The sequence below is a fragment of the Tursiops truncatus genome, chromosome 11 (genome assembly GCF_011762595.2).
Source record: "Tursiops truncatus isolate mTurTru1 chromosome 11, mTurTru1.mat.Y, whole genome shotgun sequence".
NCBI classification, from domain to species: Eukaryota; Metazoa; Chordata; class Mammalia; order Artiodactyla; family Delphinidae; genus Tursiops; species Tursiops truncatus.
The window spans coordinates 100,851,204-100,865,422 of NC_047044.1; the positions used below are offsets into that span (position 1 = coordinate 100,851,204).

At 56.6% G+C, this 14,219-nt stretch overlaps 1 protein-coding gene across 10 annotated transcripts in view; it reads left to right on the top strand.

Moving 5' to 3' along the window:
* The first annotated feature begins 2,031 nt into the window (after nucleotides 1-2,031).
* The window catches only part of CACNA1C (calcium voltage-gated channel subunit alpha1 C), a 485,400-nt gene continuing 473,212 nt past the window's right edge, over nucleotides 2,032-14,219 (top strand). For 6 of the 10 annotated variants that reach the window (XM_033867261.2, XM_073789181.1, XM_073789182.1 and 3 more), the window contains exon 1: nucleotides 2,033-2,823. In XM_033867261.2, the coding sequence (XP_033723152.1) occupies nucleotides 2,775-2,823 (49 nt within the window). In that variant the 5' untranslated portion in view covers nucleotides 2,033-2,774. Of the gene's footprint in view, nucleotides 2,824-14,219 lie in introns of all 10 variants that reach the window. The other 4 variants (XM_073789178.1, XM_073789179.1, XM_073789180.1 and 1 more) reach the window with 2 other exon arrangements.

Here is a 14,219-nt window from a genome sequence, read left to right on the forward strand (position 1 = left end):
TTGAAAATTGAGGATGAACACACCAGAATGGTAAAGAGGCCAGATTTCTCTAGACCACTGTTCATAGTAGAATGAAGATAACGGATAAAGCCTAATGCGTCTCACAGGGGCCTTTGCATTTTAAGCTGGGGCCCAAACCCTTGGCCAAAGGAATGGGGCTGGAGCGGTGAGGTTTCAGACATGCACGAGGGTGCCGATGGAGGCATTTGATGCAGGACTGGTGGGATCTCAGGTACTCACACACTCATTCCACACATATTTATTAACTACCCTCTGCCAGACATTGTTCTATACACTTGAGATTTACATCTTAGTGGGGAATACAGACACTAAACAATGCAATGAATGAATAAGTAGACCGTACAGCATGTTAGACAGGGATTAAACACCGATTAAAAAGTAGCGGAAGGGGAGATTGAGAGCGCTGGAGGGGCTGGTTGGGGGGGTCGTTCCAGGCCCTCCGCCTATATCAAAGTCCGTGGGCTCTCAAGTCCCTGTTACAAAATAGTGTCGTTTGGTCCACCCACCCCGCAACTCGCGGTTCTGTATCCGCGGTTCTGCATCCACGGCTTCGCAACCCGCGGATACTGAGGTCTGAATCTACTAAGTACGGTCGGTGGTCAGGGTGAACCTCGCTGAGAAAGTGAGATTTGCGCAGTCTTGAAGAAAGTGAGGGGTTCATCAGGTGGGTAGCTGAGGAGAGGGCTGCAGGCAGTAGGGACAGCTAGAGCAAAGGGCTCCAGGGGTGTGTGTGTGTGAGAGAGAGAGAGAGAGAGGGAGAGGTGTTCCTGGAGAGTCTGGGGTACTGCTAGGAGCTAGTGAGGCTGGGGCAGTGGGAGACCAGTAGGGGAGGCCATAAGAGCAGCTGTACCCGCTGTTTCTGTGGGTCCCTGGAGGCTGCTCTGAGGACCTGGCTTTTACTAAGTGAACTGGGGACCTCTGGGGGGTTTGCGCAGTGCGGTGCTGGGACAGGTCCCTTTAGATGCCATATTGAGAAGATACCAAAGTAGGGGAGGGAGGGTAGACGCGGGGCAGCAGTCTCTGCGGGAACTCAGGTGAGGGACCACGTCGGCTCAGACCTCGGGGTAGCAACAGGGGAACTGAGAAGTGGTCACATGCACGATTCTTCAGGATTTCCCGAAGGACCAGATGAGAGGATGAGAGAGAAAGGAGTCAAGAACGACTCCAGGTTTTGGGCCCATCCGCTGAGATGGGGAGCTGCTGAAGAGCAGGTTTGGCACAGAGAATAGGGAGTTCGGCGTTTGGAAACGTTAGGTTTGAGATGTCCGTCCGCCTCCGAGCAGAGACCGAGAGCGCTGGGTAGCCTGGCGATCAGGAAGAGAGGTCTGGGCTGGACACACCGAGCTGGATGGGCTCCCCCGAGGAGGAGTGCGGATGGGGAGGGGGGGTGGTCTGAGGGTAGGAAGGGGGGCGTTTTCCCAAGAGGGAGCTGTAGGCACCCCTGCCAGGGCTCAGGCAGCCCCGCTCTCAGGAGCCCGGACCTGCAGGGGGTGCCATGGACCTTCAGTGGCTGCCTGAGTGACTGGGAGGAAGGTTTGCTGCTCCGGGAAGGACAGGCGCTCAACAGATTCCCGCCGGAGTGGCAGAAATAATTAAGAGGAGAAGGTGAGGATATCCTGGTAGCACACGTGCTCGGCGGCCTCGGAGGAATTAAGAAAACCCGGGTCTATTAGTCTGCTCAGACATCTAGGCACCGCTGCCTCGCCAGGAGGCTCCGCCTCTCGGGCCCTCTCTCTCTGCCCCCGTCTCTCCGCATCCACGCCACTCGTGCAACCGCCCTGGTCGTAATCCACCAAACAGAGCCGTGGCGCCGCGGCTCCTTTTGCTGTTTCGCGCAGTGGCTCGATCCGCAGAGACTCTAGGTGGGCAGATGGCCCCCCCCCCCCTCCTGGAGTTGCGCGCCAGAGGCCTCGCCGCCGAGGGGGCCGCGCAGGACGCGGGGGCCGGGGCGGGGCGCGAGGGGTGTGTCCGGGCGGCACGCGGGCCGAGGCGCGGGCGGCGGGGCGAGCGGGGTCTCGGGCCGGGCTCGAGTCGGCGCCGCGCGCCCCGCGCCGTGCGCCCCGCGCCGTGCGCCCGGCCCCGCGCGCCGCCGCCACATCTGGAAGCGTTCAGAGCGTCCGCCTGGGGCGCGCCGGGCGGGCGGGGCGGCGGGCCGCGGGGTGAGCGCCGCGCTTCGCGCTCCTGCCGGCGGCTCCCTCTCGCCGCCTCTGCAGAAACAGCTCCTGCCAGAGCGGCGCGCGGCGCGGCCCGGAGCGGCGGCGCCTTCCTGCCTCCTCGCCCTCGGGACTCGTCGGACCTTCGGGCAGAGGAAAGCGGAGCAGGGCCGGGGAGGACGCGCCGAGAGCGGGCGGAGACGGTTCAGGCCAGCGGCCGGCGGGCCTCTCCCGCCCTGGGGTCCGCGCTCCCCTCTCCCCTTCCGCCTCCTCTCGCTCTGCCTTCCCATTTATTTTTTCAAATGCTGTGGCCGCCAGAGGTGCGGCGCTGAATTCTTGGAAGGGGCCCGGATGTGCTGAGGATGCATTACAATTTCACTGAAGGAGGCAGTAGTGGAAAGGATCAGTTTTTGGTGTTTGATGCAATAATGGGAATCAGGTAATCATCAGAAGGGCAGAAGAGCGACTGCAGATCCACGGCTTCCTCGAATTTTGCACGAAAGCCGCCGGCCTCGGAGCAGGGATTAGTGCAGACCCGCTCGGGCGTGTTTGACATTTCTTCCTCTTTGTGGCTTCTCCTTTTCAAACAATTCTTGGTCCATGGTCAATGAAAACACGAGGATGTACATTCCGGAGGAAAACCACCAAGGTAAGGCTGGACCCCGCCGCCGCGCCCGCCGGCCTCGCCCGCGCGCCCCGCGGCCCCGGCCGGTCCCCGCCGCGCGTCCTTCTCCCTCAGCGGCCGGGGGCCCGCGAGACCCCGGCCGAACCGCGCGGAGCCCGAGCGGAAAATCCCCACCCCTCCCCCGCCCGCGCCCGCGGCCCCCGAGCCGCGCGTCCGGAGAATTCCGGGCGAGGGGAAAAGTTCCCAAGTGTCTGCTCCGGCCTCGCTGGCTCGCGCTCGCCGGGAGAGCCCGACTACCCGGCCGGCGACGCCCCAGCCCGGTGGGCCGGGGTCCTCGCCTCGCCCGGGCGCGGCTGGGAGTGCGCGCGCGCGCCCCGCACCAGGCCGGCCGGCGCCCCCGCCCGGGCAGCGCGCTCCAAGGGGGCGGCTTCGAGTCTTGGCGCCCCTCCCTTCCCCTCTCTCTCTCTCTCCCTCTCCCTGTGGACCGCCGCCCCCCCCATCTCTCTCTTTCTCTCTCTCTCTCCCTGTGTCCCTCTTCTCCGGCTCACCTACACCCACCCACCTCTTTGCGGCCGCTGACCCCCGCGCGCCTACGCCCCGTGTGTTCTTATTCGCACCCACATGTGGGCTAGCACCTGAGGATGTCAGCGTTTAGAATTCGGGCGGTGTGTGGGCTCTGCTTTTTCATGTTTTAAGGCAATAATAAAAGGGTGTGCCGAGCTCACGCGGCTGCACACTGTCGCCCAGTGTTTTCCCAGTATCTCCATCCTTGGCATCAAGTGTCAGCAGCTCCCCCTGAAAGAGGGAAAGGCTTTCAGGCAACTCCCCACTTCCTGGAAACTTTCTCCCTCACCGCCCCCCACCCCCGCCGCCCGTATTAACAAGTTATTATTTTTGGGCACTGCTCGGCAATTAAGATTATGATGGAGCAGAGAGGGACGGTTTTGCTGGAGTGTGGCCGCCTCCAGCTCCGTCTCTGCCTTCCCCGTGGCTTCCTCTGCCTCTGGGTGCAGGCTCTCTTGTCTCCCCGTTTCCCAAGCCCCCCTGTTTACACTCTTCCTTCCAATCTCTTCCTTCTCCATACCTGTCGCTGTTGGTCCTGCTACTTCCTGGGCATATCAAGGGCTTCTCTGAGGACAGCCTGGTGGAGGGGTTGTCTCCATCCCTCCCTCTCCTTTCCAGCCTCCTCCCTCCCTAGGCCCCCAGCCCCACCGCTAGCGGGCAGAGCCCCCACCCTTTAGAGCCAGAGGCTGCCAAGCAGCTTCCCTGGTCTCCGTCCAACCTGAAACTCATCTCCAGCTTGGGCAGCAGTGGGGGAATTTGGGCCTCTTTTGGTGGAAGGATTGTGTCAAGGGTCGTGGGTTCTAGGGTGAGCCAGGGCTTTGGGGTCACAAGGGAAGCTCTGTCCCTGGATTTCTCTAGCCCGTGCCCCACCCCTACCTGTTCCCCTGTCCCCTTCCTGATGGAGTTGTGGATGGATTCGGAGGGAGGCCAGGAGGGACACAAAAGAAAGGGTGATGTTTGTGAACAGCAGGGATGACTTTCTCCCCTCCAGGCTCCCAGCTCAGTCCAGGCGGCCTTGAGGGGGAGAGCCCAGTGGCCACGTCCTCGCTGTCCCTGACAATGGCAGTGGCCTGTGGTCATGATTATTATTCACGTGGTGGTAATCCTCAGCAAATCCTGAACCGTTCGCAAGGCCTCTTCCCCGTGCAGGACAAACCCCTTCTGGCCCTTTCCTTCCTTCCTTCTGCCCCTTGGTGCCCCAGCGCGCCCCCCCACCCGTGTGCAGGGAGCAGACACTCAGAGTAGGAGCCGTGGCCCCGCGAGGTCTGTGGGGAAGATGGAGGGGCCGGCAGCAGGGAGCATGGCCGGGCGCCGCCTTCCCAGCCACACGCCACAAACACTATGGCAACCTGGATCCCATTTCTCTCCCTTGAAGCCGCAGTGATTATATAATTCACAGAGCAGTTTTGCCTCCTTTCCCGGATGCGGTTCTCAGGTGTAAGAGCCCCAGGACCCCGGCCTCCCCTCCACCTCCCCGCGCCCTGTCGTTGGCATGGCTGGGTCTTCCTGGGGCAGGAGGGGAGGAGGGTGACGGAGGTGGGTGGGCAGACCTGGAGAAGCAGGGACGTCTGCCGGAAAGGGGTTGCTGTGGCTTCATAACTAATGGGGCGATGAAACGTACCCAGGGGTAGGGTTTCAGGAGCAGAGAGGGAAGAGGGAGCATTGCGCCGGGTGGTGACGGCGGAGTGCAAGGCTGGAGAAGTTGCCCGGGGCGGGGGTTACATCTTCCTCTTCCTGACAGACTCGAGTAGCTCAATGCAAGGCCTTTTGCCCCAGTTTTGCAGTGGTGTGTGTGTGTGTGTGTGTGTGTGTGTGTGTGTGTTGGGGGTCGGGGTGTGGACACGGGGGTCAGCACGTTGGAACAGCCCGCAGGTTCCCTGAGGGCTGGCCCCCCACCCTGGGTTCAGGCAGCGAGGGGCTCGTGAGCCTCCCCTCACCTCCAGCACCCCATCTGCTCTGGTCCCACACCAGCCTCCCGCTTTTCGGGGCTGATTTTCCATTGCAGCCTCCAGCTAGCAAATGAGTTTCTTAATAGTCAACCATTTAACAAATAAAACATCAGAACGTCCCTTATCTGCTGGAGACAAGGCAGAGGGGGAAGCGCGTTCTGGGAGTGGAAGACACGTTGTGCTTTTCTTTTCAGAGCACTGCTTAGCGATGCAGCAGAACGGTTATTATCATCACAGTAAAGTAATAATAGTCATGATCGGTGGTCAGAGAGCGCTGTTAGTGCACCTCAGCTTGCACAGGTTGAAGAAGGCACGACATTAGCTGCTGCTTCTTGGGCTCTGCATGGAGGAGCCCAGAGAAACAGGGCTCTTGGGGTTCCAGATACTGTTCCTAATACTGTTCACATACTTTCCAGGCTATCAGAGTACTATACAATAGAATATATTACAAGAATCAATCGTTCCTTATTTCCATGGAGCACATGCTAACAGTATTTAAATGTGCACACACACACACTGAATAAGGAAAAGCTATTTTAAATAGATTGCACGAGAGCCTAGAGCCCTTTGGGGACCCGGTGCGTAGCAGACAGGAATACTGGTGATGCAGCCCTGACACCGTGGCACGTCGGTGCCTCGCCTTGGGTGAACGGTTCTCTACAGGTAGATGCTGCAGGTACAGTAGATGGTGAGCCGTTGGCCCCTGAGTCTCGGGGGTGACTTGGGACTCTTCCTTCTGTTTTCTCTGTGATTTAAAACTGCCCGAGGTGGGTTCTTCTGGGTGTAAGATGCAGAAGGAGACGCAGGGACGTCCTGGGTGGGGGTCTGAGGCCCCTGGGTGGGGGTCTTTGCATCCGCACCTCCTAGCGCGGGCCTGGACGCTTGACGGATGAATGCAGCCCCCAGACCAGAGGGGGTGTGCTTTCTGCCTCTTCCAGGAGGTGGCGCCCCAGGGCTTGGAAGTCAGGAGGGGCACCTGCAGGGCTGGGCAAGGGGGCCGAGGCTCCGCAGGGCACTCCTTGCTGCTGTGCCTCGGTCTGCGTGCCTGCCCCAGGGCGCAGGCCTCCGAGGACCAGAGTGCCCGCCGCGCGCACACCAGGGGCCCCCGGCACGACCCGCCCTCGCCAACCTCTCACCCTCTCTCCGGTAACGAACCCACTTTGGATTTCGCCCTCCTGCCGCAGCCTCGCCTTGATCTCCAGCACAGGCCGCATCCTGCTTGCCTGAACCCGTTACGCCCTATATTAACTTCCTCCCCGTATTAATTTTCTCACCAGGGCTTGGTAACCAGAGGGGCCCGGGGGTCCCAGGCCCAGCCTGGGGCCAACCTGGAGTGTGGGAGCTGGAAAGCCTGGCCGGTAGGGTTGCAGAGCTTGTCAGCTCAAAGGCAAGGAGACATTTTCCTAACTTTATTAGGGGAAAAACACAACAACAACTGGGTACACGTCACAGCTGTTTACGAATCTGGCTGCTCCCATGCTGGGTAATGGCAGCAGAGCTCCCGAGACCTGGGTTAGGAAGTAACTGAGATTTGTTCTAACTTTCAGTGCTGTGTTCCAGCTCCCGGGGGTTTCTTTTCTATCCCTTTCTTCGCTCCGCTTTCTCGGTTGTTGTAGCGAGTTCCTGGGTCCGAGAGCCCTGGCCGTGGAGGAGCTGAGAATGTGCGGGCGTGGCTGGAGCACCCTCGTCCTGTCCCTGGGAACCTCCTGCTGGGGGGTCTGCCATGTGGTGGTGACCAGTCGGCCAGTAGCATCCCGCTGGTCCCCGTGGGGACTCTGGAATCTGCGCTCTGCTTTCAAAATCGGCAGATGACTTTATTTTCCAGGGTGGACTAAAGAAAGCTGATGGACTGTTTGGGAAATACCTGGAGACTTAGCAACTACAGCACTTAGCGAGGTAATCGCACTGATTATCCTCCTCCTAGGTTCTGTCCCCACGGTTGCCTAAGTTGATGGTGGGCTGTGCAGAGGAGAGCAGAAGACTGATTAAAAAAAAAAAAAAAGCCACGGGGAATTGTGCAAAATATCATGGGGTGAATATTTGACGACATAAGTGCTAAACGTTCTGATAATGAAACAACACTGCCAGCCATGGCTGTCATTATTAAAATAATTTAGTAAACACCTGTTTACATGAACCTCAAGGTTAGGTACTGTACAAAACAAGTAAAAATGACAGGACGCCCCTGGGAAAACGGAGGGCCTTCAGCGCTGTTTCGGAGCCGGGACGCAGGGACTACCCCGCATCCCTGGGGGGGACGCAGAATGGGGGCTGACGTGACTCCTGTGTGTGTGTGGCTCGGGTCCCAGATGGGGTGCCCATTGCTTAAGGCCAGGCCTTGACCTGGGGCCCCGGGGGCCTCGCTGCCTCCTTGCCGTGGGCAGGGGACCCGGGAGGCACAGCTGTGAGTGGGCCTCAGGGGCCGCAGGAGGAGACCCAGCTCCCTGGGGTATCTGGGGGAGCGTGGGGCACACAGCCGCTACTTGTGGAACTGAGTTAATCTAAGTGGGGATCCACGGGACAGAGGAGGGCAGTTTGGGCCCGCATGTCAGGAGGGAAACAGAGGTTGAAAATTGGCCCTCACTTCCCCGGAGATGCTGGGGATTTGGCATTGGGCAGAGGTGAGGCAGAGGGGGCCAACCGGCCAGAGCTCGAAATCCCACGGTCCCTTCCCCCAGGCCCCAGCCAGGCCGCCACCGCACGGCCGCTTCACCGTGGTGCTCAGGTGCTGTGCGTGTTCGTGTGTGTGTGTGTGTGTGTGTGTGTGTGTGTGTGAGAGAGAGAGAGAGAGAGAGAGAGAGAGAGAGAGAGAGAGAGAGAGACGGGGCAAGGAGGGGGCGGTTCCGCACTCATGTTCTCTGAAGGGTTGTCAGGCAGACCTAGAGTAAATGCGTCTCTTCGGGAATTTACTCTCTAGGATCAGGAGGTTTTATGGGCAAAGGAACCTGAGGAACAAACTCCGTTTCCAGTTGAGAAGACAGGCTCCTGCAGGGTCACCCAGGAGGGGCGGGACTGGAACCCAGCCTCGGTTCTCCGCCCTCCTGCCACCTCTTGACGTGCGTGGTGCACGCTGGTGCTCTGAACGCATCGACCGGTGTTTCTGGGTAGCCTTTGCCTGGTAACCCTCTTACCCTCTCCGCCGGCCTCCTCTGCCGACGCTGCCTTTGTTCTGGCTGAAGTCATGTCTGAGGTATTAGGTTTGGAAACAGAGCTGGGGGCTGCCTCTCACTGGGAGGATTGAAGAGTCATCTTAGACAACAGGGTAAAGGTTCATACGTGTCCACAGGAAACCCCTGCAAAACTCAGATCACTGTTCTGTCTGCGAACGGACGTGCCTCCAGGCCTTTTTATTTGCTCACTTCCTTTCTGCCCCAGTCAGGGCTCATTTCGGCCCCTGAGGGAGAGGCCAGGCTGGGCTGTCGGGCTGCCTTGGGGAGGGGTTGGGGGCTGTTTGTGGACCGGCAGACTTTGCATAGAAACCACAGGGCGGGTGGACGTGCAGGTGAACTGCAGGTAGAACAGGTAGAAAGCCCGGGGCGGTCAGGCTGCCGCGGCCAGAGGCCAGGCTGCCCCCGAGTTTACCAAGGTGTGGGAACAAAGGCTCCCCTGCTCCCTTGTCTGGGCTGGTCCCCTCGGACCCCTCCTCTTCCCGGGACATATTTAGGTAAGGAGAGGTCTAAATTCGGCATGGGAAAGGGATCATCTGGGGCCTCCTTCCGACGTTCCCACCATCCCCAAGCCTTTGGCATCTGACCTGATGCTCCCAGAGACCGGAAGGCCTGTGAGGCTGACCTGGTCTCTAGCTTTAAGACAGGGCCTGCGCCCGACTCACTCTCGGAGGTGTAGCCTCTGAGATCCCTGGAGGAAGCCACCATCGCAGAACACAGTGTTGCCACAATTTCATGAAATATTCAAGCTGCCCATTTGCCAACAGGGGTTTCTTTTAATACACTCGGCTACGCGTGGCGCTGCCCGCTGGAAACTAGCTGAAGGGAAAATAAAATAATCTTGTCTCCTGTCTTTTAGAGAAGCAAGCCAAAATCCAGACAGTAAACGAATGTTCTTCCCCGTATTGCCTGTGGGCAGAAATGTTGAGAAATGTTGACTTGATTACTCAATTAAGCTCTATTTACTTTGTAACCATTGTGTCATGTTCAGTCATTTATATATTTTTCTCCTTCCAAAATAAGCCATGTTGGGCTAAAACCTTTCAAAGGTGTTAGTTAGCAAAAGTAAAGAAAAAAAAAAAAGAAAGAAAGAAAGAAAGAAAAGTAAATAAGGCCACACCTAGAAGATGACTTGGGTCGCAGTCTTTGACTCTCTCTCTGAGCGTTTCGAAGGAGTCAGGTCTCCTGCTTTTCATCCGTAGAATGGAGACAGTGATCCTTAGCCCGCGGGCTTTGGCTTTGCAGGGCGGCCGCGAGGCTCCGCATGGGAGGGCGAGTGTAAATCACTGCATGGTGGCAGCTCTTCTGAGCTCTTCTTGAGTCAGCGGGGTCCCAGGACTGTGGGACCAGCCTGAGGGTCAGGACCCCGGGAGGCAGGGCTTCCTCACGGCCTTGGCACGTGATCCCCGCCTGCAGCCTGAGGCCCGGGGTTCTGCCTTCTGAACTGGCCAGAAGTCCTCTGCTGGTCCAAACATGCGAAGATAGGGCCACTGAGAGCAGGACGCAGCCTGGCGGGCCACTCAGTCTGTCCTCACTTTCCAACATGAATTCCCCAAACCTAAACGTCACTCCTCGGTACGGGAGGACAGGCTGCCTGGCAAATAGAACTTTGCTTCAAATGTAAACCTTGGCTTTGGAAAATAAACTACTTTTTAAAGGTACACAGCAAAAGTGCTGGTAGTCTGTAGGTAACGGGAGGGAGCAGCTCCATCCGGCATCTTAAGACACCAAGCAAAATAGGAAAGGGCTTTAATTCCACACCTTAAGTGACAGACTAGCCTTTAGTTTCCTGAAGCAAAAACAATCTCATCGTCAAAAAGCGTGCTGGGAGGGCTTCCCTGGTGGTGCAGTGGTTGGGAGTCCGCCTGCCGATGCAGGGGACGGGGGTTCGTGCGCCAGTCTGGGAAGATCCCACATGCTGCGGAGCGGCTGGGCCCGTGAGCCATGGCCGCTGAGCCTGCGCGTCCGGAGCCTGTGCTCCGCGACGGGAGAGGCCACAGCAGTGAGAGGCCCGCGTACCGCAAAAACAAAACAAAACAGAACAAAAAGCGTGCTGGGAAACGTGCGTTTCAGTTTGCACCTTGCTCCCCTCGACACCCGCCTCCCAGCCTCTGGGCCTGTGACCTACGGGGCCGACCACGTTTTTATTTTTATTTTAAAAATAATCTGTACTGCAGGGCAGCGTCCATCGTTTTGTATTTGTAGACGGGGCAGAGGCAGTAGCTGCCACGTACCGGACGTCAGCGTGTCCAGCATTGCGTCCTACGCCCGTCCTACGGGTGGGTATTAATGACATGTTTCAGATGAGGAAACCAAGGACCAGTGGTCTTGAGTAACGTGGCCAAGGTCATCCAGACGCTGTTGGAGCCGGGAATTAAGTTCAGGTCTGTTGGACTTCCCAAGCATGTGCTGTCTCGCTTCTCTCTCCACGTGGGGCTGAGGAAAGATGACCTTGAGCCAGCCTGGCGGAGCCTGGCTTGGATTTGCTCTGTGAAAGCTCCGGCTTCTGCTGGTCACTGTGGTGGACAAGTAGCGGAACGCTGCTTCTGCCCCGTGGTCGCTCCACACGCCTCCCCTCCCGCCTCCTCCTCTAGCTGTGCATTTGTCCCCGAGGTTCCTGCCTGCACCCTGCTTGGTCCTCAGATCCCAGTGGGGACCTCCATCTGTCCAGCCTTGGCTTTGAGACGACCGCTTCGTGGCGGGGCCTCGCTTCACCACGTTCTTGGAACGTCTTCCCAGTAACTCCCTCCTGGAAGTAAGGCCCTCCATTCTCCAACGAGGTTCTCATGAGCTCGGGGCCCGTCCTTGCAGGCTGAGCACCCTGACTGCATGCGTTATGCATTTATCGATTTTTAAAGGACATCTTGGTGGAGATATAGTTCACTTACTGTAAGAGATACGCTTCACATGCCTTTAAAGTGTACAGTCCAATGAAGTTGAGTATTTTTACAGGGCTGTGCAACCATCACCACTGTCCAGTTCGTGCATATTTTCATCATCCCGAAGAGAAACCCCGCACCCACTGGCAGCCGCTCCCCATACCCGCCCCGACCCCTGTAACCCCGTGTGTCACTGACAGTAACCGAATTGATGTTAATTTGGTCACTGGGGCTCACCTGTGTCGTCTCACCGAGGGCAGCGCATTCCCTGCGTTCAGATCTAGGTCTTTTGTGACAGTTCACCTGATAAATGATCCGCGTGATAAATGTTGCAGCTAAAAGGCAGCACGTGAGGTTAGTTAGGGACCTGGGTGTCGTTTGGAGCTGAGGTCACACTTTCAGTGACATGAAAAGTGATTTTAAGATTTATTTCTTTTAACTATCTCAGCAAAGCTAAGTCTATCAGTCACATCTACTGGTAGTTGAAGATGTGAATGATGACCTTTAAAATTTCTTTTATTATGAAATATATAAAACAAACTTTTCAATTTTAACCATTCTTAAGTACACAGTTCAGTGGCATGAACTACATCCACAGTGTTCTACGACCATTCCCAGGCTATTCCTAAAACCCTTTCTTCACTCCAAACAGAAACTCTGTGACCTCTAAGTAACGGCTCCCCATTCCTCCCTCTCCTCAGCCTCTGGTAACATCTAGTCTACTTTCTGTTTCTACGAATTTGCCTATTCTAGATATTTCATATAAGGTGAATCACACAATGTTTGTCCTTTTGTGTCTGGCTGATTTCACTTGCATGGTGTTTTCAGGGCTCGTCCACATTGTATCATGGGTGGCAGAACCTCATTCCTTTTCATGGCTGAATAATATTCCACTGTATGAACTGACCACATCGTGCTTATCCATTTGTCAGTTGATGGCCACTTGGGCTGCTTCCACCTTTTGCTACTGTGAATAATGCTGCAGTTCCCCTGATAAATGGTCCACGTGATAAATGATGCAGTTAAAAGGAAGCACGTGAGGTTGGTTAGTTAGTCCGAGTATCTGAGTTCCTCTTTTCAGTTCTGTAGGGTATAGACCTAGGAGTGGATGCTGGGTCTGAATTACGGCTTTTTGGTTAGAAGAGCCCATTTCCTTGTGTGGCTCCTCCCCCAGTAGAATCCTGTGTAGACGAGGATATCGGATCAAGAAATTCCACTGTGGCGGTAGTGAGGGTCCAGTCTGTTCCCTGGGCTCCCAGGGCTGGTGTCAGAATTTATACTTTAATTAGGTGTTTAACAATCCAGCGCTGCTGGAGGAGTAACTGATGCTTCCCCCCTCCCCCAAATAATGAAGGTGTCCACATCCAGTTCAGCGCTCACCTTCCTGCCACCTGGGCTTTGTAACGGCAGGAAACGGGTATCTGGCAAGACAGAGCTATTTGATCTGTCTTTCTGTCCCCATCTGCCCGTCCGTAGTCCAGGAGTGCCCACACCTGGGAACCGCGAGGACCCTGGGAGAGGATGGATGCCGTGTGGCCGGGTGAGACCCCCCCACGGCCCTGCTTCTGCGCTGGTGGAGGGGCAGTGTGGCCAGGAGGTAGCTGGTGAGGGGGCCTCTGTCTCCAGCCCGGGGGCTGCCTGGGGGGAAAGCCGGGCCCAGGGCTGTTGCCTACTCCTCACACAGCTGCAGTCTAGGCGAGGGAGGGAAAGGTGTGTGAGGAACAGGGGACACCCGGGGAGGGAGTCAGGAAATCGGGAGGAGGGGAAGGCGACAGTAACACTTGGTGGCCCCTTGGGGAGATGGAGGACCAATTAGTGACTCAGGAAACCCTTTCAAACTGGGGGTGGCTATTTCTTCCAATAATTGTTGTGTCTGAAAGTAATAACATCATTTTACTTTCTGATTGTTTTAAAATACCTTTTAAATCCTCTTCACATCTACTGTATCAGCAGTTTGTTTTTTTTAAACCCATTGGAGTAATGGGACGAGTTTTATTATTTCCATTTTTTCAGATAAGGAAACCTGGGCTTAGAAAATTTGAACAACTTGCCTGGTTAGGGAAGCTGTTGACAGAATATCGTATGGTAGACTTCCTCTTCTGTTTACCTAGGTGGGCTCTTCTGTGTTCTACCATTTATTCCTACAGGAGCCCTACTGAGGTTAGACGGCTTTCTGGGCCAGAATAGCTAGAAGCCCTGTCTCCTGGTCTGGGCTCCTCCTGTAGCCTGACTGTATCGTCTGTCAGGGCTCCGTGTCCTGACCCAGGCCCAGGCCTCCCGCCTCGTGGCTGCCGAGCCACTCTTGCTGCCCAGCTCCCTGATTGGCGGGTTCTGCTGGGGCGTGTGTGCGTTCTTTCTTAGATTAGCAGAGGTGAGCGTGCTAAGACGGAATGCAGGTCAGGCCCTTCGCGGGCCGATACACTTAGTTTAATCCAACTTTTAGTAAATCCCCCTCTTGTGGGCTCTGCCTTCCCATCCCCTCCCTGGTCCTGCTCACAGGTGTGTCCTGGCCGCTGTCCAGAGCTGAAATGTTGCACAGTGTGTCTCCAAGGTCAAAGCCTCTGTCACCTTGTCTAGCTGCCCAAGACGTCCTGGGGTTCTGAGCTGCACATCCGAGGGCACTACAGTGACTCAGATGTCACATGTGGTCTGCAGTGGAGAAGATTCTGCGCCTCTGTTTTTCAGTCATTTAAAAGGCAAAGTTTCTGACCTGTGCCCCGCTGTCTGAAAGATCAGGAGATGGGGAGCCTTTTCTCAGGATAAACTGACTGTGAAATGCCCTGAAAATGGGGAATCTCATGCCAATTTTGGTGAAAACAGTCCTAAGTTGGTTTTCCCCTCCCAGAATTGGGGCAGTTAGT